Below are 25,382 nucleotides of genomic sequence, written 5' to 3'. Positions count from 1 at the left end.
AAGTGCTATGATCGTTTTTACGTACTAGTCAGATTTTATTTCACTATAGCTATAGGTATGTATACAGTTGCATTTACAGCTAGCTATTTACATTACTTGCTCGCTAAGAATAATTTAGGGATTTTACAACCAACTCGCAAACAAATTTCTCATTACAAATATGGCAAGAGCTATTCATCCTCTCCACGAAACGCTCATTTGCTACTGCTCTTGATGGGCATCAGTTGTCCGGTGTTTCCATCGGTTTTGATCTCGATTACCTCCAGCTTTTCCACGCTCACCCTTGTGGATTCGCGCGTGTTCTTCTCAGCTTCCTTAGTTTCCCTTAGACTTTGCAGGTGATCCTCCTCTTCGCTGCTGCCTGGAGCTGTTGGCTCCACTTCAAAATCAATCTCTGGCAGCGGTTGTGGAGTGGAGGACACTACGATTGGTTTAAGGACAAAGGACTGCGTGTCCTGGGTGCTCGTGGGTGCCATTATAGTTGTGGGTGCGGTCTGGTCGTACGTATCATAGGTCCCACGCTCCGAAATATCATCTATCTCATCATCGATCAGCAAGTTTTTCTCAGAGCTTTGCTCATAGACCTGTGCATTTATTCCGCTACCATGTTTGGGTTCTGGCTTGTGATTTTTGGGCAACGCAGGTAGAGTAGATGGTGCTTCTTCGGTCTTCTGTGCCTCTTGGGCCGCCTTGCGTTGTTTCTCCAGGCGCATCTTCTCCTCCATTTCCTGGAATTTCATGGCCAGATACCTTAAGTAAAAGACACATTTGTTAATGAATACTTTCGAATCTTGAGAGTGTCTTACTTATCCACAATAGGACCGTTGTAGTCCTCGGGAAACTTCGGATTGAAAGGCAGAATGTACTTGTAAAGTCTTTCGTTCAGCACATAAAGTTGCGCGGTTGTTGAACATTTGACATTGAACCACCAATCGCAAGTTAAGGCAATCTGTTTATATATATTTATTTTTAGTTGTTTGATTATTAACATGTGTATATCATCAGTTTGCCCGTTTACCTGACTAAATATGGTTCCATTGGGGCAAAGGAACGAAGCCTTTCCTCCATTGAGATCACAGTAGTGCCAGACCTGGCAATTGGTCTCCGGATCGCCAAAGAATCCCTTGTAGCGTTGCTTGGTGCACTCAAAACTGGTTTGAGGGATCTCCGCATAGTTGGGATAATCGATGCCAGGTCTTCCAGTGCTTGGTCCTGGGTGTTTATCTATTCAAATGGAAATGAAATAGGGAAACATAATAAAGTAAAGGCTACTCACTTGGTCCCTTGGGTCTGGCAACCGCCTCCTCTGATTGGGAATGGTGTTCCTCTTCGCTGCCCGTATTGTAATCATAATCCTGGGAATTGGACTTGTGCTCCTCGTGATGCTGCGGAGGATTGGCCACAATGGTTTGAGTTTGCTTTAGATTTTGCAGTATGCGGATCAATGTTTTGATGGAGTTGTCGATGTTGTCGGGTGTTAGGGTTTGCGGAAGATGATTGCTCGCTTGAAGCTTGTGAAGGATTTCGGCCAACGATGAGGTGCGAATATCTGGTAGCTGATCCTGATCCTCTGGTACGTATGCAGGCGTTAATGGAGGGCGCTCATGGGCGTATTTGTAAACGGGCTTAAGTTTAATAGGCGTTACCGTAGATGGTTCTCTAAGCGGTATCTCTGGATTGTGGGCAGTCGGAGGCTTCCCCGAAACGTAAACATATTTGGGCGTAATCTCTACCGTGTGACTTGAAGTGGGCGAAACTGCGGGTGCGGGTGTGGTCACGTAAATGGGACGCCTGGTGGCCTTGTAAGTATGCACGGGCTGCAAGCGAAGTGTGGGCTGTTGGTTATAGAGAATCGGTGGACGCGGTGTGGAAATCTCTGGATGCATTTTTGGTGCAGGCTGATGCTCGATATGCGGAGCTGTCGTCGTCACCAGGATGTAGGCATGCTGGGGCGGCTGATGAGCCGATGGACGCTCATGCTGGGAGTGCTGCTGCTCATCCTCCAGCGATTGTCTTGGCCCATCTATTAGATAGTCTATAAACTGCGGTGGTGCTGGGGAACTAAAAGAAATGTTCAGATCTAAAGTAAGCTCTTTTGGGCGGCTAAATGACAGATGGCTTGATAATGCACTTGTTACTAAGAAATGCTTAGTTTTTTGAGGATGAGCTTTGTGTACGTACTAAGAAGTTATATATATCTTAGTAATGGGGTATTTAGTGGATTATCTTGTGGCTATCACAATCAATTCTAATTAAATAAACTCGTAGGATACTTCTTTCTTGAGAAGGGAGAATCATTCTTGCTTCCTCTCAATGATCCTTGCTCCTCCCAAGTGCAGAACTTACCCAAGTGGCTCATCCTTGGCGAAATCGTGGCGAGGCGACTGTGCCTGCGACTCCGCTTGTAATTGCGACTGGGAATGCGACTGTTCTTGGACGTGGGCCATGAGTGCGCGCAGAGGGATGTGCAGCACCTGTTGGCCAGCAGTCGCATCCGGTCTTACGTAGAGGGCATCGTACTTGTTTGGATGATGGGTCTTGGTTTGGGGATGATGGGGATGCAGATGGGTGTGTTGCGTATGGTGGCTACCAGCCAATGTATTGCTTTGTGCCGGCACCACCGGATGTGAAAAGTCGTAATGCTGTTGCTGTTGCTGCTGCTGCTGCAGATGTTGCTGATGTTTTTGGTGTTTCATGCGCTGTTGTAAGTAAAGCACATATTTCTCCTGCGGCGTCATGTGCGGATGCTGCTGATGAGGATGATGACCAAGACTAGTCGAGGGCGGGGCCATATTGAAGTAGCTTTCGTATTTGCTAACGTGCCCGTAAGCCGGTGATTTCTGATGTATTATCAATGCGTTTTTGGAGGATGTGGTCGCGGTAACTGCGCTCGAATCGGGAGCCGAAACAGAAGCGTAGCCGATGCTGTGGGAGGTTAATCATGCAAAGCGTTTATGGTTTCGGTTTCAAGCATAAATGTCATGAGAGTGTACGTTAGGTTGCCCTACTTCATACTTTTCATATTAAGTTATCATCTGTATCTATTTATCTTTCTATGACTAGTAGATAACATCCAAAGAATTTGGCAATTTGTATACCTTTATATCCTGACTTTCCCTACTCTTGAAATCGTATATTACGATTAGAAATCATCTTTGCCATTTTAGTAGTATTATTTATTTAATTTGCACCTTAAAGTGTAACTTATTCAATGATTTAAACCGAAAATCAAAGGTGCAGCATCGAAATGTGTTCAATTGAAGTGTGGTGGTTGTAAAAATCTTCGCTGATTGGCATGTTTTTCCATTTCCCACTCCCCATCTGATAAGCATTGTATGACAGATTTTTGACCTGAGCCCGCTGGCTACTTATGACATGAATTTGCCATTTGACAATTACTACATGAGCATGCGGAGAGGTACATACATACATGAGACACTGGCCGGCCAGGTCAAGTCTCCTCAGCCCACCATTTTGTTGCCCACTGGCTGTGCCTCCTGCTGTACATCGAATGGCAATTGGAGTCGCAATCGTTGTCGTCATGGATCTTACGTCACCAGTGCAGTTGCAAAGATGGTGACGATGTGGACGACCGGATTCAGAGTTGGAGAAGAGCGGACGCGGCCTGAGTCGTAGCCGGACATTGGAGTGGACTGGGCTGGTGCATGAAATGCAATTGATTTTTCTGCCCAAGGGCATTGCGTTGCAACAGTATCCGTCTCAGACTCAGAAATCCCGATTGCATGCGTTTTAAACAGTAGCATATTAAAGTCGCTGTTGCATATTCGAATTTGAATTGGACTGCAGTTTGTTGATAACTAGCAGCTGTTCCCAATTAATTATTGACATCTCTGGATGGCGAAACAATAAGTTTAGCAACCTTTCGTAACATAGTTAATTAAGTGGGTTGTGTCTTAAAAGTAATCTGTATAGCATTTATTTTTTAGGACCAATTAAGAGTTCGTTGTGTAAAGTTGTTAAAAATGTATAGATGACATGAAACTGTTTTCAAGACAGCCATAGTGGCAACATTTTAATTTGTATTCTACATGCGATATTGCAACTGCCTCACGATATATAAGTGGGCGTGGCTGTGAGAACTGCCTATTAAGCAGACGGGGCTTGGATATTCCATGAGATCAGAGCTCGACCTGGCTTACTTTTGGGCTTTCGCGCCAGCGCTCTGTTTTCCGTTTGGGCATGAGAGTCACATGTGACAAGAAATCTTACCTTGGATTGTTTTGCACTTGCTGGTGCTGTTGCGGCTGCTGCTGCTGCTCCACCGCCTCCTCCTGGGCTCCATGGTCCTCCTGCTGCTGCTCCACCATCTTCTCGCCCTTCGCTTCATCCACCTCCTCGCCAGATGACGATGGTGGTGACTGCTCGGCGGAGGCATCCGCTCCGGCTGCATAATCCGTAACGATTTGTGTTTGATGGGAATTTTTATAGACAATTTCTGGCTGCTTCAGGTTGCTTTGGATGTTATTGTAATTGATGGCATCGCCGGGGGAGCCCGGTTTGCTGCTGCTCACTGGCGTATAAATAATGGGTATAAACTGTCCCGGCAATGTGTTCTGCGCTGTAAATGGTGTTAAATTGATTTTTGATTGTTTGCCCCGCTGCCGCTGCGCCTGGGATGCCACTAAGCTCGGTGATAGGATCTCGTACTGCTGTGGTTGCTGCTGGTGGTGCAGAAGGAGGTGGTGCTGATGCTGCTGCTGCTGCACTTGCTCCTTGGGCGACGGCGGTAGCGGCGGAAAATGCTGCACCGTCTTGTGCTGCGTGCGTGTAAATTATGAATTACGTGATTATTTCTGCTTATTTATGACCCATGAAATCAATTGTAATGAAAGAGAGGAGAGTGGATAGGTATCCAAGTGCTTTTTCAATACCCTCGACGTTTCATATTCCACTATTTGCAATATTGCTGGTATTTCAGGATTGATGGGCTTCAGAAGGAAGCTATCTAAATCGATTCAGCACTAATTTAGCGCCGATTTATATATATACTCAAGGCGACATACCCTTTTTAAAAACACTTCATATTCAAATACTTGCCTTATGCGTCGGGTTTAATGGCTTGTACGCAATATACGTGGCACCCGAATTGGTGATCGCCTGCTGCTCCTTGACATGACCAGGTGGCGGTTGTGGGGGCGCATGCTGATGCTGGTGGCCTCCAATCGCAAGGGAGTGATAGACCTCGCCTGCTCCCGACTGATAGTGCGGCACTGGTGGCGGATGCGGAGGCCCATGGTGGTGGGGATGGTGCTTCTGCTGCGGCATATAGGCCACCGGCACTGGTATCCTTCCAGGACCTGGCAGCGGTGCCTGCAGCTGTGCTCCGCCAGCCGACGACGAGTGCTTGGTGGCATACTGCTGATTAATGGGCAACTCGGGCGCCGGCAGATAGAAGGCCATGTAGGGTATCAATCGTCGACTTCGCTCTGAGGCACTTAGCTCAGAGTCGCCGATGCCACTGCTGTTGTGGCTGCCTCGGGTATTTCTATTGATTGGAGCTGGTTGGGACGCAGAGCCAGTGGCTTGGCTCGAGGAAACAAGAATGGCAACTGTAATATAGAAATGTTAAAACTTTAGTTGCTTTTAAAACAGAGTTTTTTACTTAATTTATCAATTTAAAAACACTTTATTTGTTTGCTTATGCTAACAGGCTTTTAAAATATCTCAAAACAAATACTTTACCTTAAACATATTTTAAACACATTTTTCCATATCCATATATTATGAAAAAATTATAGAATAGCCCTTTTATTAGTATTTCGCTTGCTAGCATTTTAAATTTTTGGACGTAGTAGTAACCTTGTTCTTTTGTTCAGATTTGTCAGTAATAGTAGAAGGCTGTGCATTAGCCTTTTTATATTTCTTTCACACTTCATAACGTTTGTAGGTTTTGTCAAAATTTCTGGATTCGAATTTAGTAAGTAAAATACACAAGTGGCATAAAATTATTGTTTGTGAAATCAACCAACTTAAGGGTAATTATGTCCGCTGTTTAGAAAAGAAGCATTCGCTTGATGCCATTACTAAATCATCTAGTTGAAAACTCTCGGAAAACCACACTACACGCACGCACGCCGAGGAAACAAGAGCCATGTCCAAATACAATTCTAGCGCTGGGACCCGTCAGTTGGGTACTCGAAGTTCGGATGTGGATGCACTGGCACAGCGGGGCTACAATGTGGGTCACAAGATCGGCGAGGGATCTTATGCCACTGTTATAACCGCCGGTTATGCCGATGATCATGGACATGGGGTACATTTGGCCTGTAAAATCATTGACAAAGCCAAGGCGCCCACTGATTTTGTGAACAAGTTCTTTCCGCGCGAACTGGAGATCCTGACGAAGATCGATCATTCCAACATTATTCAGATCCATAGCATCCTTCAGCGAGGTCCCAAAATCTTCATCTTTATGCGTTACGCGGAGAATGGCGACTTGTTGTCGCACATCAAGAGGTCGGGTCCCATCGATGAGAAGCAAGCAAAGATCTGGTTCTTTCAGATGTCAAAGGCACTGAAGTATCTGCACAACCTGGACATTGCCCATCGCGATCTCAAGTGCGAGAACATCCTTCTCTCCAAGCGGCTCAACATCAAGCTGGCCGATTTCGGATTTGCTCGCTATTGTCGCGACGATAATGGCCGGGAGATAAATTCTGAGACATACTGCGGATCAGCTGCCTATGCTGCACCTGAAGTAGTTTGTGGACGTCCATATGATCCAAAGCTAGCGGACGCCTGGTCCTTGGGTGTCATTCTGTTCATCATGATGAATGCCAAGATGCCGTTCGATGACAGTAACTTGACCAAATTGCTGGAGGATCAGCGCAACCGCAAGTTTGCCTTTCGCCGGAAGCTGCAGGAAACAATATCGGCCCAGGCGAAGGCCACTGTTTCAGTGCTGCTCGAGCCGGAGGCGCATGCTCGCTGGAATCTACGCGAGATCCTTAACTGTGCATGGCTGCGAACCGTCGAGGAATCCCAAACAACCAATCCCTAGAACTCACAGCAAGTTAGCAAAATCTCTCTCCTATGAGCACTTGCACGCATAGCGCGTTGGTTTCACTGATATGTGTAAATTGGAATGGTTCCTCAGAAATTCAATGGTATTTTTTCAGAAAGAGGTGTCTTTCAACTGTCTGAATCCCATCATCCACTTTTTATTTTGTATGGTATTAATAAAAAACCAAATGGTCAAGTATTTGGGGCAGCTCTTTTGCGATATGTAAATACTAATCCTCCGGGATAGAGCTCTTAAAATATTTTAATATATTAAAAATAAAAAAGCCAGTCGATGTTGAGCAATAAATGCAAACCTTACAATTAAGCGACTTGGATGAAGCAGAAATCCAGACCCAACGAAGCTTAACCACAGAAACCAAAAAAGCGGCGCTGTCATAACCGTAAGAGAAATACTATTATAAAATAGCATTAGGTAAATTGTCGAACAAATTTTTCTTGCATCTTTCCCCACTGCATATGGCGTACTAGAGTTTATTTATCGTGTGCATTGTTGGCCACACTCTCCGCTTCTGTTGGCCGTGTTTAGTGAGCCGTATCAGCCGGCAGAGACACAAAGAGCCTCCATGCCATGGGAGGGGGAAATCCCAGCCCCCAGACGACAGTGAAAAGAAAAGCGCACGTTAGTGATGCGTCGCAAAGATTTAAATTTTAACTAAATTAGACTTAGATTCAATCATATCTACCTTAATGGTTAATGGCTCGAAGAAGGAAGGCGTCTGGTCTGTCCATGTCCGTCTAAAACCCATCAAAATGTGTTATAATTTGGGGGAATTAATTTTGGGCTAGGCTCGTTTAAGCCGTGCCATGTGACCAATCACTGGGAAACATAAGTAATTGTGTGATTTGCTCGTTTCGCCATTCCTGGCCAGCTTGCATTGGATTGGATTGGTTTGGCTTGGCCTGGCCCGGCCCGGCCTCGCATTTTCGTGTCCTGTGCGGCATGTGTTGCAAGTTGCCATGCCGACCAGCAATCTGCAGCAGACTTGGGAGTCGGGCACCACGACATGGACAGTCGGCAGTCTCCTCGCAATAAGTGTCCGAAAGTTCGAGCCAAATCAGAGCTGTGGGGCAGATAATTTGCATTGGAGAGCGGGCCGGGCTTAAGTGGCAACTTAGATGCAAGAAAGGTCTTGTTGTTGCATATGTGACACCACAAATGGGCGGTAGAGTGAGCCAGCCCACTGTACTATAGGCTGAATGATGCCTTTTTGTGGACAAAAACCCATAGTAAGTTTAGATTAGATTTTAGTGTTGCGTAACAGAAATTTAAAACAAAAGTCCAGTACGGTTAAGATATCAGCTGTTCGGAGTGCTTACTTGCACTTGCTAGCAAATAACACAATCGTTTTAAATTAATAAAAAAGAAACAAAGAAAAGTTTTTATTAAACAAGTTATAATGGGATCGAAAGGGTTTATACTATGTGTTTGTGATGGCAAACTTTTGAATTTGGATGTCCCTGTAATTGAGTGTTGTAAATAGCACTTTTAGGTGTCTTTGTTGAAAAAAAACTTGGGATTTGAACTGAGTGTCACCTTTTTTCACCATAATGTCTATACTGCGTTGCACGTAATTTAATTCTTGTTCATTTCAATGTAATCTTAAAATACACTTGCGATTTTGGGAGAAATTTCTAGTTTTTAGGACCTAACCCTACTTTTCAAATTCAGCTAAAAGGGAGTTAAACAAAGATTTAAAACTTAGTTGAAAGTGCTTATTTATTAACTTATTAATTAGTTACTGATTTTAATAATATAATTTAATAGCTATTTCATATATCAAATAATTTTTGAAAATTCAACCCCGTTCATAGTCAGTCACGTACCATTGTTCCCACCCCAAAGTTAAGTGTTACCGAAAATACTTGTCTTTATTTGATCTTTCAGTATGTCATATCCTGGCCAGCTTGCCATTTTGTTGTTTTCTTTATTGTCTAAAAGAGTTTTCGTTTTACGACTCTTTTTCATGTGTTGGCCCGGCCAGGCAGTCTCCTTCGCTCCGCACACCTGTGCGTATGCGTAATGCAATTTTGCATTAATTAATATAAGTTGTCTGTGTGCTCGCATCCCGCCTGCGGGGCACTAAAATGTTTTGCGATGGCTCATCTGCCACCTGGCTGCAGCCAATTTCCAGCCGAGCGTCGCTCCCAAGTGGCTCGTATGGAATTAATTTTGGGGCAACGTGTCAGATTTATGCTGTTGTCTTTGTTGTGTCCCCCTTCGGAACTGGTGGGGCTTATTAGATCTGCCTTCCAACTTCCGGCTGTCGTATATAAATCCTTTGAAAAATGTGTTGCATTTGCCTTTCGCATATTGCTTATAATTTGCCAGGATTCGGCTTTGGGATTTGTGATTTTGTATAAAATTGCAAATGGAATTGCCAATCAACACACAACTCTGTGGTAAAGAGTTTGTTCAAAATTGAGATTTATTACTGTATTTATGTTCATTTTAAAAATTGTTCTTGATAAACGAACTCATAATGAATAATAACGAATGGCATTAATTTTCAATTACTTTGAAATACATTTTGTTCTACAAGAACACGCTTTTTCATAATAATCACTACTATGTAGTGATTGCGTGTGGTAAAATAATTAAAGAGTATTACCGACTATGACTAAAAACACAGAAATCTTACTGTTTTTATGCTCTGCAATCGAACTCATTTTTCCATACATCGCCGCATGCAAAAAGTTTCCCAGGCTGGCTAATATAATTGTTGATTCCATTCAACAAGAAGGCAAAAAGCACGCAATGCGAACTAAAGCTGAGTTAGGAGCGGAGAGTAGGAGGAAGTGCCTATCCTAAATAAACTTGTCATGGTCAACGGCGGCACACCCGCAATGCTTTTTCAATTACAATATAAATATGGGAGTGCGGCAGAATGTTGAAATGCAATTAGGCAGCCGCGAAAACAAATAAACGCGGCAACAAAAGTTTGAGAATGATTCCTGATAGGAGATGGGGGAATGTGGAGAATGGTCGGGATATTTTCGCGCTGACCCCGCAGGGGATTCGACTTGTTATCGTTGTCATTTGGATGGCACTCTGCGCCGAATTTCGCACATTGGTGGAAACACCGTGGGTTGTTAGCTGTTTTGCCCAGTTGTCAGTTGGTTTATGGCCAAAACACATTAAGCGAACCGCATAAAAACATTTTAGCCGCAGTCACAGTCGCTGTTTTGGCCCGAGCCTCCTCCTCATCATCATCGTCACCCACTGAAATTCTAGTTCAATTCAAGAGAATCGCTCCAAAAATGTTTGTGGTCAGAATCAGTGAGATGCGGAGTATACAGATACAGATACGGATACAGATACTGATCAGGCCATATTTGCCAAGCACTTTTGCATGTATTTTGCATAAAATTTGCAAATGATTTGTTGAGCGCTTCTTATTTTGTGCAATTTTGATGCGATTTCTGGCGGGGATGGGGAGAGCTAATGGGTACGGTGGCTGCCAGGTGGACCAGACGTGGAGTACTCACCTGTTTTGGGTTAATTCACTCGGCCCGGAGCCAAACATTTCACGCTTTTTTGACATTTCTGGCGCATAATTTGATTAGATTTCGATACGACGAGCGAATTGTTTTGGTCACTGGGTTCTGCGGGGGAGCAGGTGGCAGGTGGCGATGGAATCATTTTGGAGTGTTGTTCCTGCTGTTGGTGGATTGTTTTCTAATTTGATTTGATTTGATTTCGGCCAGCGTTCTGCGGCTGCCCCCCGGTATGCATCGCTCAAATGCAATTAAATGCAAATTTATTGCGTAAATATTTACTTGAGCGTGAATGAATTTTAATTTTGTCACCGGACCGACGACCATTTCCATTTACCGCTCCTTTGGCCACCCATTTCTAATTTTTCGCTGTTGTTTTGGAAATGCTTGTGGCCATCGCCTCATCATCATCATCAGCTGAGTGAGCCGGAGGCCAGTGGATTATGCACGACGCTTGCTGATTTGGCTGGATCGGCGGATCCCGCGATCCGATTATTGTGCCACTCAGCTTAGCCCGCGACTCCAAATTATAATGGCCAAAACGATACCACTCTCGCCCGCGGCCTTTTATGGTCCAAATTGTAAAGTCGTCCATGTAAGCCATAAACTAAAACTATAAACTCCACATCTGTAAAGCGGGCATTACACGAGCCACGGGTCCAAGAAGTCAAGCTCAAATTGCTGGCTGTCCGATTTAAGCAAAACAGAAACAGAAACAAAACACAAAGGCGCAAGGCCTCAAATTTGCCTTCACTTACATTTTTGGCCAGAAGACAAATTATAGAGGCCGTAAAATGCAATAAACCAATCGCACAATTTCGGGTGGTCCAAATATTAGCCAACTAAAGTGCGAACTAAATTGCTACTTCTGTTTTTTATGTGGATTGGTAGACCTAGCGATCTTTCATTGGTAATTGTAATAAAAATTTGCTCAGTATCTCGCGAATTTGTGGAAATGCAATTGGCCTGCTGAGTTGTAAACCTAGATTTAGTCATTTATTACTTACACTTCACTTCAATCACATTGTAATATAGTTTATTATTGAACAAAGACCAAGTATTTCCTCTTACTTATTCCCAATTTAGTTCTGCTCCGAAAAAGCAAGCTTGGCAAAATGTTAACTTTATTTTAGCCACACCAATCGTGAGTAATTCGTAGCAGTTCACACCCCAATTCAAATCGTTGCCACTGCCCACAATGGTTAATGTCTATTTATATCCATTGTTTCCTTAACTTGGCCGACCTTTAAGCTGCATTCCATTAAATGGCTGAGAACTTGTCTAATTCATATATCAAAGGCAACGCACCACCGATCGAATTTAACTTTATGGCCAGAACAAACATCCGCTTGCGGCGAAACTGCAACTTGATCAGCGGAATTGCTTTTACAATTCGTTATAATATTATGCCAAAATGTACACTTTTTCGTTTAGTTTATTTAGTTATTTTCCACGTTTTCCGCTCGTCGGCGACAACAATTGCGACAGAAACAGAAAAGTGAATGGGTTTTCCTTCCATTCCTTCAATCGGCGGCTATCGCGGGTACGTTTGCAAATGTCGCAATCTGGCACTGGCACCCATTATAAGCATTTGCGGCCAGCTTGGGACAAAAAAAAAACATCAAATTAATCACCCATTAAATAAACATGGAAAAACACACCCGTCTGCGTCTCAGTTTGTCCATCATATCAAATTGCGTTCTCATCAAAGTCAAAATCGTCGACCAAGTTGTCAAACGAGCGGTTTGCAGTGCTGCATTGCCAATTACCAAGCAAAAATCTCGCATTTTAACCTATTAACTAACACTGGATATTCAAGAAAAGGCTAACTTTTTAAGTCATCTTACCAATTTTTTGTTATTCCTGTGAGAACGAGGATCAGATTAATTAGGAATGTTTTTTACCTGTTTACCTTAAGAGTGTTGGAATATTACAAATATAAATAAAGAGTTTGATCCCTTTCCTACAAAAATAAAATAGGGAAATGATCTTCACATTCACCTTCACTTCACTGCAGCATTCGAGCAGCGATCCATGGAAATGTTTGGCGGGCAGAGTAATTGTTATCATTGGCCGGCCGTTAATTGTATGGAAATGGAAAATGATTGTTACACTTTCTGCCTGCATTTAGTTAACAACATTTGCACACTCATTCCGCCCACTCCATCGGTCAGTTGCATCTCATTATAAGATTTACATTTCACGGCCAGGTTGGCAACGAAAACGTCTGCAAAGTGCTTCCTCATTCACAAATGTGTTTCCTCGAATGGGAAATGTAATTGGGCATTTCCGTTTACTGGCGTTACTTTTATTGCCTTGCCATTTGTCGATTGGTTCGAACCTAATTTTATAGATTATGCTAATTGCCAGGTTTTTAAACTCACCAACGGGTGAAACATAAATAAGAACACTTCGGATACATATATTTATTGTTGTTTTACGATTTTGTGAAATGCGTTAAACAATTTACTCGTATCCGGTTCAAAGTAATCTTTGACGATTATACCTGATTTTATGGACATTCCAAAATAAAAATAAACAAGTCTATTAGATACCTCTTACTTATTTAGTGGGAGTGCAAGGACGAAAATAATAACTGACTAATTCCTACTTCTTAATATATATATTTACATATATATCTAAGCTTGTCAGCCCAAGGCTGCCCGAAATGGAAGCAATAAATTTGTCTCTCACACACTCCATCGACAAACCCATTGCCTCCGGTTTTTTTGGTGACCCAAACGCTTGACCCTCTCGGTCTGGTTAGAAAAATAAAAGCCAAACTCCCACTGGGGTCCACGGGGCGTATGGAGCACGATTCGAGTGGCGTTTTTGACTGACCCGGCGACAATCGCTATAGATTCAAAGTTATTTATGATGGCTTTCTCGAAAACAATCGCTTTAGTTAAGAGGTTCTGGCCTCATTTGTGTAATGAACTTCTTTAAAACAATGCAGATATATGCATCTATGTGTGTGTAAACAATGTTTGCCATTGAAAAATGATTACGCAAATTAAAAGTAATTTATTTGTGCATGCAACAAAGTAAAAGCTACGGCAGCAAATGGCTCGAATCCGATTGTTATCACTCGAAGCTCAGCCAAGCCAGGCGAAACAAATTAAAATATAATTCACTTACAGCCAGCCAACAAAAGTCGCTGGCAAAACTCATAAAAGCCAGAAATGGAAAAACGGTAACATTGCATAAATTAAACAACAGAGACTGCACAACTTCAATTTGGTGTATTATGGCCTATGGCCACGGTTCCAATCGATTTGCGGCGCTATACAGAAATCGAGCGATCTGATCGATTCGATCTGTGGCAAGAAATCGATCGGCAAGGTCGCACAGCTGTCGATGGCTGCTAAATGTGGACCGCCAGTCGCAGATTTTTATAGATCCGCCATCGATTCCTCAGATTAATTTATCTGCACCAGAGAATTACGAGAAAAAAAACTGGTTTTGATAGGTTGAATTCTAAATGCTCTTTTACCATTTAAAGTATATCGTGGTTATTATTTTTACAGAATTCATATCTGAAGAAATGCTTGACTACATAATAGGGAATTCTTGATGAGCCTTGAGTTGTTACAAAGTTTCTTAGTTGTTAATATAACTTAATTTACTTAATATAAGGAAACTGTGACTCAGATCAGATGATCCTCCAAACTTTGTACAGAACTTATTATTCAAACAATTGAAATATTTTGTGAATCAGAATCTTAATTGCATATTTTCATCTTCTTAAAACTTATGTTGTTATTTCGTAGTAGATTCATATCTACTTGTGAACCATTCTATTACAAATGCAATACCCTCAATGAGTAAATTAGAACTGCGGTTTAAAAAATAATGATTTGATGATTTGTGGTTGCTTGTTCGCAAAGAACACGACTAAATGCTATCATAGAAGGCGGAAATTGGGTGCTGAGGTTGTTGGAATCAAAAAGCATAGAGAACAAGACGAGGCCGTCGCCACGGCGATTACTAAAAGGCAATTAATCCCGACCCACAGACAGAATTAATCGTTAACTACTAGAATTAGTTGGCTTTGAGGTTCGTTGTTTTGTGTTGATTGAAACCAGTGCAAATCGGGTAACAAAAACAAAAAAATCGACGTTAAAAAGTAAATCTTGTTAATTAGAGCGTCGTTAGTCACGTTTTTGACTATCTTTTGGAGGCCCTGCTGGGTTGGGCTGACCAATGAAAAAAATCTATAACTAATATGGTTCCAGTTGGAAGGCATTGAATGTCATAATCAACGGCACGAATTTATACGAGCGTGTTCAAACAAAAGCTAAACACTGATGGTTGTTTATTACCAAGAGGAAAGGGAACTACTCTTTAACAAGGAAACTAAATTGTATGATGATTTCCCTTGGGATTCCTTAGAATCAATAAAAGCGGAATTATAATAAATTTATTAATTAGGAGATGTAAGCAGAATTTAAAAACTTGATTTTAACAGCAACCAATTAGTTGTCTGGTTCGTTCTTAGTCATTAATTAAATATAAGATATTTTTTGAAAAGATTCTGGCAACCGCCTTTTAAGCTCCATACATAAATATATAAATACCTAGCAAAACCAGTCAACATATACTTTATAAAATTCACATAATTAAAACGCATTTATCGGAGCCATCTAGAGAATTTGGACAAACGATTAAGCTGCTGAATATATCTAGTCATGGTTAAAGCAGGAAGCTATGAATGCCCCATTGCTTCGGGGATTCCCTCAGTAATCAATTTGAAGACTGTTATCGGGCTTAAGTACGAGAACCACAAGTGCTCTGTGACCTCTGACCCAAAACGGTCAAGGCGAATTCCAATGACCATCACGAAATGACCAAGCAAACAAAATCTTTAACCCTGTGCACTTTTGCCCTGTGAAAACCTCCCGCAGACAATGGAAAACGATGGAATTTGAGCTGACTCACAGACAGACCATAAATAGTGGTTCTCAAAAATTTGACATTTTTTTGCCCACTTTGTGTAGCACTTTAATTAATTGCTCTAGCATTCAGGTGCAGTTTATATAGCATTTTAAACCTAACCATTTTTGGTAGGTTTTTGCGTTCTTTGTGTTGCCAAATATCGAAATCTTTTGGCTGTTTTTCTTTTTGGCTCATGCCAAGCGATTGTTGTCTCAACTAGGCAAATTAATTGGCTTAATTTGGAGGCTTAGCTGGGCTAGCAGTCTTTTTTTTTAAGGTGTTAACAATCGTGTTTGCATGTTTGTTTATTGCCAAACAACCAATTCGGCTATTTTAGAACTTGAATGGGTGGCTAAACATGCGCTAGTGCAAAAACAGCTCGGCTAATCCAGTAATCCAATCCATACATAATAATTAGCTTATCCGGGCAGCAACCAACCTTCAACTTCATCAATTAGTTGATAAATATGCGTTGCCCACTGGCCAGTTTTAATTGTGGTTAATTATTGTAAATGTTGGTAACTTTACAGCACGATAATCACTCCATTCCAAACCTATTTTATTAATTACATGGTGATGTTTCTTCCACGAAAACACAAAGATATTCATTTAACCTGAGGTCAGTGAAAGAGGTCAGCCAAGTTTTGATTCAACCTTAATTGGGTTAATGCAGATCCCGCCGAGAGCTAAACGAAAAAATTTAGTAAAAGCGGCCATAAATTATCACCCGCTAACTGGAAGTTAGCCTTGGCTTTCGCGGTTGACAAATTGGATACTCTGCAAATTAGTGACTATAAGAGATTAATTACCACCATACTAGTATATAGTCAAACACATAGTCGAGCAGCTAATCAATGAGTATCTGTATCGAATTAACAATCACGAAAACTATAATGTTCAACTTGATCTCTGTATCACATTTGTTCTACTTGAGCATGGTTTTTATTTTCTGACACTTTGACATGGCGAAATATTGGACAATTTTTGAGCTAAATTGGTTTATGCAGAGCAACAATTTTGCTCTATTTTTCTGTGTAGCGTGTCCAATTCATCGGAAAACGGAAAATGTAATTGAAAGTTGCCACAACACCTCGATGTGATTTTCCTGCTCAGTTAAACTCTTTGAATTTCTGTTGGTAATGTGATGATTCAATGTCTTAACTTGTTTGGCTATTTCGATTAAGTTGTTAATGAATTTCATATTTCCAGCAGTTTTAGCTAATAGTCACATTTGAAACCGGATAAAAATCTTATCATACCTTATTTGTCAGATATGATTTAACTAAATTATTTTGTATTGCTTTTATCCATTTATGTGTGCAATTTATGATTTCTTAAATATTCTTTTATAAAAACTGACTGAATCGTTTTTTCTTTTTATTGATTTTTGAAAGTTACTTGACCACTAACTTTTAATTCCCATTAATAACTTGCAGTTCCTCAAATAATATAAAGCATTGAAAATTAATTCAATTATCCACCGTGGAAAACAATCGAGGCAAAAAAAAATTCCACATTTGATTAAGCCTGCTAAAATTCCTCGTGATTGCGGTCATTACATCAATGGGATAGCAACTTTCCTTTATTTAACCAATCAACCTGTTCCATCCCCAAGTCGCATCCCGAATGATGTGCTTATTGTATATAATTTATTTGCAATAAGGCAAACGATTTGAGTTATTCAGCTATTTTGAGCATTCAGACGCAACAAGTGCACTTGGTGGCTAACGCGACAAGTTGGCTTGAGTTGGTCTTAGCCATATTTGTCGACCCTCTGATTTAGCTTGACTCTAATCCCAGCAATTTCATCTATGCAGGCGGTGTGTGCTTTTTAAGTCATGCCAGTTTGGTTTTAACACGCGCCACTTGGCCCACAAATATTCGATGAAGCTGCTGTTGCAGCTTTCACTAGTTCATATATCACTGACTTGGTAATTAGACCACTAATTAAAGCCCAAATGCCAACACTTCTTGTCCCAAAAGGCTGGGGTGGTGCACTATTTTACTAAACCGAGACGAAACTTTAACAACAATACGCAATTATGTCATGCTGTCAACTGTCAGCAGGTGAATGAAAAATGTGTATAAGCAGCTCAAGACGATGGGTTAGTTTATGATGATACTGTTATATCATGCCATTTTTTAATAATTTGTTTTGTATAAAAAGTAGGTAAGGTGGTATATAACAGACCAACATGGAAAAATTATATGTTTAAAATAATATTCTATATTCATTTCAAGAATAAGTTAATGCAGTTTTTCAACCTGTCGCTTTTAGAGGGTATGAGTTAGTTCATTTAACCGTCGTGTGCTTCGGTTTCTCGTTTAAGTTACGCACGAGCCCGTCATCATTGCACTAAGTACATCAGCAATTTCTGAGTTCAGTCTATAGGCTCAGTTACAGTTAAAGCTACAGTTTCGGTTACAGTTTCAGTTACAGTTTCAGCTACAGTTACAGGTACAACCTCAGCAATAACAATGGAATGTCTTACCAAATGCGGCGCTTTGTTGGCTTACACATCATCTAGTGCCACCCGAGTTATACCCCACTTCACTTGCTCGTTTTAATAATCATGAAAAACATCGTCTCATGTGTTGACATTTTTCATTTAAGACTTTATTTGGCAAAAGGCTACGTGTAGTTTCCAAAGAAAACGGAGGGGGGTTAAATAATAATAATAATAACAAAATGCGTGTAATAAGCGAAAAATATTCACACAGTTTACACCTAAGCCATGGATTTTCATACCATTGCATGCTGGTTTATTCAAGGCATCTGCCATGCAATTTTTCGGCTTCTTATTATTAGTTTGTGGCTTTTGCTTTTAGCCCAGTTTTTACGGTCGTGTGAGGTAATTTAAGACTTGGCTTGGAATCACAGCAGGTATGACTGTTCAATGTGTTTTTTTTTTTTTTTTGTTATGAGTAAATGTGCCTCGAAGCTGTGATTCAAATTGAAAAAGACGTTTAAATAAATTTCGCAGAAAATTAAAAATAATTATAGCGCTTCAACACACAGATTCATAAAAATTGATAGTCAAATTTCTGTAGCCGTAAAAACCAAATTTGGATGTTTTGCAAAAACTACTTTCGAAATCTTTTCAAATGATTCAACTTCTTGCTTGTATGAATATTTGTTTTATAACAGTGTGCGTATGATGGTTCTTTAAATTTCTTAAATCGGTTTTAAATAAATTGTGCGTCATCTTTGTTACCATTTCATTTTCTTGACTATTTTTAGTCAGCCAAGCGTCTAATTTCCTCGGAATAATTTTTCTTCTTTTGTATTTTCTTATGTAATTTTCATTAGCGAATTTACTTGGAATATGCTTGTAGTGCGTGAACTTCTTTGTTTGTTAATTAGAGAGCGAAACAAATGAGTTTTGTTTGACTTTCAAATTCTGTCATTAGTCGCGATGAGACAAAGAAACTTTAATGACCTAATGATATCAAAGTTAATATTAAAAACCGATTCTGTTCACCGGTTTTTAGCTCATCGACCAACCCACACACTTTGCATATACAATATTGCCGAAAACGGCACCGTCCAAATATCGGTTAGACTTAGATGTTAGATCTATAAATCAATTAAGTTGTTATCGCAGGCGTCGAACAAGGCGTTGAGCTTGTTTCATCTGTGGGAAATTTGCATTGTGAGTATTTCTTCCGCCTGTGGAAAGGCACTTGACTTGCAGTTCGCTCCTTGGACAAGTTGATAACTATTCGGCATGGTATTGTGTAAATTTGCCAACGGCCATAAAACAATCAAATCCATTGGGTGAAAAGTGAATGAGAGACTTCGAGAGTGAGAAACTCGGCAAGAAATGCAAATCCGAAGGAATAAGGAAAACAAGAAAAAGGTGGTTAGGCATTTATTGGGGGACTGAAATACCAAACACCCTTGTTGATAATAAATTATAATGATTTTATTTAATATTAAATTTCAAAACTCAATGAGCTAAAGCTCAAAATCATTACATAAATGATTGAAAATGAATAGAAAGTTATATCATACAGGTTGTATTATAGAGCTTTAAAGAGTTATTCATACTTCAACTTAGTGTATTCAATTACTAATTTTCCAGTAAGTGAATAGTGCCTCTTGTAGGGTACAATGAAAAGCAACCAAGTTAATTCAAATGAAAGCAAATCTGTGGGCTGGAACTGCAACCTGGACAGATCGATGGGGACTCGGAGGAAAATGTTGCAACCAGCTCTCTCGGACGTCGCGTAATTGCGAAACGGCCCCGAGGACATTGGCGCTGCGGAGTTTCTTTGTTGTTGGCTGGCTGTCTGCTTAAATGAGTTTTTTTTTTATTTTTGCATATTGCAAATGCAAAATTTTCCTTAATTAAATCCGATCAATCGCGGCCAATCAGGAAGAGAGTGGTGGGCAGCGCGTGGTCGCTGGAAAAGCCAGACAACATTGAACTTGAATTGCTGGCTTGAAGTGGCTGCGTAAAAGTTGTGCAACTTGCTGTTGGCCAGCTTAAGCATTAAAGACACGATTGCAACACATCTGAGCTTTGCTTTTATTTTTATTTTTTCATTTTATTTTATTTTTACTTTAGCTGGTTTGCAGATCCTGTTTTTTGTCAAGGCGCCGCAAAAAAAGTGGGTTAAATCGCATTTAGGGAGTGAATTGTACGTGTTATGTCCTTCAAAATCTAATTTAAGTTGTTATTTTACAATTTGTAAGTTTCATAGCCATTTTTTTACATTTATATCTTTCTATATCTTATAACCAAGTCTGTTATACAGACCTAACCAACTGGCTGTTCCACGCATTCACCAACGGAAATAAATGAGTAAGCTGCATAAGAATAAAACTCAGTCTATAAACAATCCTTTGGTAGTTTTTTAAAACATTTAACTTACGCCTCTCATTTGTGCAAATATAGTTTCGCATTTCGCAATCGTTACTAAAAGTCAAGTACTCCTCCTGGAAGATTTGCGCACACACTGGGTCATAGATATCCGGGCAATCCTTGGTGCAGCTGGGTTTGCAGATCTCCCGCGTGGTTTCAATCAGCTCCGATTTTCCGCTGTTTTTTCGTGCGCACTGCTCGACCTTCAGCAGACAATTGTTGTGAAAGACATGGCAACGTTCGTCGGCCATGGCCCAAACCAACTCTTTCACATCCGAGCATCTGTACTGCACACTGCACCGGAAGAGCTCGTCCTGGGCTATGGCGTGATTGCATCCCAAACAGATGAGCATGGAGGCCAAAGCCAAGGTCAAAGTCAGCTGGCTGCTTCCGTGCATCTCATTCGTTGATTTAGGTACAAAAACTGAGGTTCTCTAAAGCTCACTCGTGGATATTTATACGATTCCCACCCATAACAGCCACTTTAACCTACATCAAATTGTATGGCCTACTTTGACCCCTTCGAGTTGTAATAGCACTGTGATTAAATGGTTTTAAAAGTATCATATTCGTAAAAATTAAAACTTAAAAGAAATTACCATCTCGGACTTTTTTTGAACTTCCACCCTAAATTTTCTAAATAAATTATTAATATAAAAGCGCATAAATTATTTTTTTCCGCCCTAAAAGCAGAAAATGTAAATAATATTTCTATATTTTAATCAGATAGTTGGGTATTTCTTTAATATAAAAAATGTTTTAGCAACCATGAATAACATTTAAATATATTTAAAGACTACCATAGGGTTAAGATAATATTTGCAGTTATTAATTGCTAACAAAATGAACTGCGGGTTAAAACCAGCTTATTGTGTAGCGCAGCGTAGATCTGATATTTTTTATAGCCAGCAATTGAGATCTAAGATAATAAAAAGCTCCCTGATTTGTAAAATATTCTTGGAAATGTTCACAAATATTACCTTAAGTAAATGAATTGTATTATTCAATGATAAATCAACGTCACACTGCAGTATACAAATTCATACGAAATTGTAATTATTGATTGCATTATACGTTTGCATAGTTATAAAAACAATGTAAGAATTAAAAAATAATTACGCCTAATATGCTCCGCTTATTATTTGGTTTTAATTATAGCGTTAGGTAATAAACTCTTTATAGTTTTTTATAATTCTGGCTATTCTTTTGTTGGTTGAACAACGTATAAATTTATTTCATATGTAAATTTGTTGTAAACGAAATCAATAAATAAAATCGGACCCACTTTCATTATTTATGAACGAAATATTTAGATTTTTCCAGTTCAAAATGATTTGAACTGTGTAGGAAAAGTATTTATATCAAGTATCAAGCTCAGATGTGGCTTATAAGTCAGATGGCTTTAATTAACGTGGGTTAAACATTCAAGTAGCATCACTCGACGTTCGAAAGTGGCTCAAATAGATCAGGCTCCGCCGGCTTTCTTTCCATTCGAACATCTTATTATGTCAATTATCCAATTGCTAATAAAGTCCACGTACGCCTGCTGACCCGCAGTTTTGGATCAGTGGCGATCGGTGAAACGTAAACGGCTAACTGAGAAGCGAAACGAGAAATTGGCGTTGAAATCATTTCAGAGTCATTGACACAGACAATGTCCGCCAACGTGTGGTTGAATTTGGTTTTCCACTTTTTTTTCTTTTTATTTTGGCAAACATTTTACTTTTTCCTTTCACGCCCCAAACCCAAAACTCCCGCTCTTTTGCTGCTTTTTTCTTACGCTGCATATGGGAAGTGAAAAATCTTGTTTTCCAGCTGGGGTTGTCCAAAGCAAATTAATGGACCTTCAAATTGTGGGTCTGCTAAACTATTAGGCACCGCAGAAAGTTGACAAAACTTGCGAATTATGTAAAATGTAAACTGTTGGCGGCGGCAATTAGTGAACTTGGGCCGAATTTTGTTTTTGGCTGTTAAATGAATGACTGTGATGATGAGTGTAATTGGTTTTTGGCCATTAGGTAAGCCAAGTTGCTCGGCTTTAGGAAGTTATTAGCATAATTGCTCCGGGAAGTATGTGTTTTCTTTGCAGGAATGATTCATTTCTTTCTCATCCTCTGCCGTGCGCTATGCATTTTGGAATATTTCGGACGAACGCGACCCGCTCCAGGTATTTTTTACATGGATGCAGCGCTTGGAATTCCAAAACATCTGCCCAATCTCCCACGAAGTCAGTGCCAGACAAATGCACACATTCCTTGCTGCTGCGCTCCCCCGTTGATGGGAAATTGCATTTTCACTGCAAATGCCGCGCACTCGATGTGGAGCACGTTTACCTCAACTTTGCCCCACGGCTCCAACTATGAATCCCCGTATTCCCTCCGTCCGCACTCCCTACTCCGGCTCGGCAATCCGCACCCACCAGGTTTGGCGTCCAGTTTAGATATCCACTTGGCGCTGTAATGCACCGCCAGCGAATGCCGTCCATGATGTTGATGGCGATAATAATTTGTATGCCATTCCATCAATACAAGGCTTTCCATAGATTACTCTGTCGCTTCCACAGTGGCACCGACCGTCATTAATTGATTTAAATCAATAAAATAACATTGCGTCTAGATTGACCATGCAACTAATTAGATTATTGTTATCAGTTGTGCCTTTATGGCAGTACTATTACAAAATGTTTTTTTGTTCGAATTTTATTTCACTAAATTGTTTTATGTTTTGATTGAAATGGAGGCAGTGGAGGAGCAGCCCGTAAGTTTTAATTAAATCGCACATAGGTGTATGCAATGTCGTAAAATCGAATGTAAGCTCCACGGTCCACTGTGCGGATTATCCGCGGAGCCTGACGGACGTGGACGAATCCGCGATGGAACCATCGCTTTGCGTACTTTCGCTACGATACACAAATATACTTAAAACGCAACTTTGCGCACGTATTTGGGATTTCGGACGGTGTCGCATCCGTCGGCGAGGCATTTAAACTTCATTTTCATATTGTCAACGGCAATTGATGGTCAAAGCCTCGCGTTGAAATGGTTGGCATTTCGCAAGGCAAAATGCAATGCGGCACATTGCACTTTGTGGAGGTGGGGGAGCTGTTTGGTGGATTCAGGGATTGCATAAGCTCTAATATTTGGCAGGCTGACATAAAACAACATTTTTTCCTTAGTGCGACTCGAACGACCTTGCTCCCGTTCAGTCACCCAATCCGAAGAAAAAAGCGAAATGGAACCAGCAAACTGGTTTCGATCGATTCTAACTAGCTTTACCGGGTAACTTAAAGAGATCTGCACTTACCAAATGCCAATGGCAGTAGCCAGTCGCTCCATCTTCCCTTGGGCATCCACATTTTGTTCCACTGATTGTCTCACACTTTCGATTCGTTTATTACTGACCCGTGTATTTCAGATTGTCTGATAGCTTAGTGAAGCATATTTGTTAGACAACTGAAAGTATTTCACATACGACGGTAAACAATTAAATTAATGGACTTGTCAGCGATAAAAAGAGGGAGATTAGCATAAAAAGTGTTTATTGTGAATATAACGTTCTTAGAAAGGGGCGTCGCCTTCTTATCTCATAAATGCATAAATTAGTTTCGTCCAAAAGAAGAGAATGTTTTTTGTTTTGAAAACATTTTTATTTACTTTTATTGTTTGATAACTTGAAAAGGTTGGGGAAACCGGACCAAGAAAGTGTTAGGAAAGTTTTTCTTTTATTTTAGAGTGAAATCTTAAAGATTTCAGCTCAGCTTAACACCAATAAACATATATTTTATAGTTCAATGTGCAATATTCTCTACAGCCTATGAAGATCTTAGCTTCGTTTTGTTCACAATAAATGCTAAAACTCTTTTTCTTTCACTCGCTTTACTTAAACAAAAAATTGGGACATAGATCTAGATACATTTGATAGGGTCATTTGTTTGTTCGCGGTCACAACAAAGCTTGTTCTACTTCACTTTTCATAAGTTTCACAATTTATTATTTGTCATTTCACACCATATGCAAATTTAGCTTTAGAATTAAAATTTCGCTTTTTTTCTGCCAACTTTCACATGTCGAAATATTATTTAAACAGCCAACGGGTTTTTTAATGATAACTAATATTGACAGTTCATAACTTAGGTGATTTGTCTTTGGGTTTTTTTTTCTCAAAAATGATAAACTGAGAAACAACAATATTTTTATGATTTGTAAGTCATCAAACGAACCGAAAAACTGTGATGAAAAAGCGATGTACAGCGCGAATTTTTTTGTACACGCGCATGCGCGGCGTTCAAATTGAAACTAAACGTGAATTGGCGGCTGCGCGTTTGTTTATTTGATCGCTGGCGCCGCACAACTTGCACTGCTTGTTGCACTGCTTGGCTCTTCGACTGGTTTCTCTTTTGAGCCAAGCCAAAACGCTCTTTTTTAAAAACAACTTGACTCTTTTTCCCTGCAAGAGGTTTTATGTGACCACAAGTCGCGTGCTTGTGACTCACGATGATGGAGGGATTTTCAGTGGGGGGTTTTCAACTGATTATATTGCCGCAGGTCAGGTCTCAACTTTGCTTTGTTTATACCATTTTTCAGACTTGCCTCTAACTACCGTTTTCGCCGTCTTGCGGCTTGTAATGAAGCCATTAACGGCCAATTACCGGGGTGACCATCTTATTATGTTCAAATTGATTCCGGCCAGAGGGTTTGGGCTGGTTCTATTTGCCTTTCCGTATAACTTATCCCTTTCACCGGTCTGGTGGTGGTCCGTCCTTTCACCTCTGCACTTTCCATTGCTTGCGAATTAACCACAAAATATGATCAGCTCATCCCACATAATTATAAACAAAAAATCCAATTCAATTTCGGCAACCACGCGATCGCAGTGAGTGTGCAGACCAAACTAACTCAAAACTGAAAATATAGTTTCATGTTGCAAATAGTTACTTGGGCTTATATTATAAACATCAAAATATTGTGATTTAGCTTGTTAATTAATTATAATTAATTTAAGTAAAATATTAATTAATTTTTCAAAGCACAACCTACTTTT

The 25,382-nt window shown here is 40.3% G+C and overlaps 4 protein-coding genes across 8 annotated transcripts in view; 2 read left to right on the top strand and 2 right to left on the bottom strand.

The window, feature by feature from the left end:
- The window catches only part of LOC6727549, a 54,940-nt gene that overhangs the window by 1,776 nt on the left and 27,782 nt on the right, over positions 1–25,382 (top strand). The gene's annotated exons all lie outside the window — the stretch shown is intronic.
- On the bottom strand, positions 15–24,653 carry LOC6727554 (RNA polymerase II degradation factor 1). Of its 3 annotated transcripts, none has more exons than XM_016176445.3 (9): positions 24,562–24,653; positions 23,646–23,794; positions 5,059–5,570; positions 4,231–4,778; positions 2,347–2,925; positions 1,277–2,061; positions 1,019–1,224; positions 807–949; positions 15–750 (listed from the first exon to the last, which is right to left on the bottom strand). In XM_016176445.3, exons 2-9 carry the CDS (start codon positions 23,695–23,697, stop codon positions 195–197), a joined length of 3,381 nt encoding a protein of 1,126 aa, XP_016034125.1. In that variant the 5' UTR covers positions 23,698–23,794; positions 24,562–24,653; the 3' UTR covers positions 15–194. The 3 variants fall into 3 exon arrangements, with proteins under 3 accessions (XP_016034125.1, XP_039150877.1, XP_016034126.1); XM_039294943.2 differs by having other exon boundaries at positions 2,347–2,667; positions 4,684–4,778; positions 24,562–24,652; XM_016176446.3 differs by lacking the exon at positions 2,347–2,925.
- On the top strand, positions 5,795–7,336 carry LOC6727553 (testis-specific serine/threonine-protein kinase 1). 3 transcript variants are annotated; one of them, XM_016175545.3, is made up of 2 exons: positions 5,795–5,938; positions 6,018–7,336. In XM_016175545.3, the coding sequence occupies exon 2, from the start codon at positions 6,113–6,115 to the stop codon at positions 7,019–7,021; it is 909 nt and encodes a 302-aa protein (XP_016034130.1). In that variant the 5' UTR covers positions 5,795–5,938; positions 6,018–6,112; the 3' UTR covers positions 7,022–7,336. The 3 variants fall into 3 exon arrangements, with proteins under 3 accessions (XP_016034130.1, XP_016034131.1, XP_016034129.1); XM_016175546.3 differs by having other exon boundaries at positions 5,823–5,938; positions 5,996–7,336; XM_016175544.3 differs by having other exon boundaries at positions 5,836–5,996; positions 6,058–7,336.
- Positions 19,993–20,776, bottom strand: LOC6727552. The gene is made up of 2 exons (XM_002102895.4): positions 20,353–20,776; positions 19,993–20,287 (listed from the first exon to the last, which is right to left on the bottom strand). Exons 1-2 carry the CDS (start codon positions 20,738–20,740, stop codon positions 20,238–20,240), a joined length of 438 nt encoding a protein of 145 aa, XP_002102931.1. The 5' UTR covers positions 20,741–20,776; the 3' UTR covers positions 19,993–20,237.

This window comes from Drosophila simulans, chromosome 3R (assembly GCF_016746395.2).
Source record: "Drosophila simulans strain w501 chromosome 3R, Prin_Dsim_3.1, whole genome shotgun sequence".
Classification (NCBI taxonomy): Eukaryota; Metazoa; Arthropoda; class Insecta; order Diptera; family Drosophilidae; genus Drosophila; species Drosophila simulans.
The sequence above is the reverse complement of the archived record's forward strand: the minus strand, read 5'-3'. Positions and strand labels throughout refer to the sequence as shown.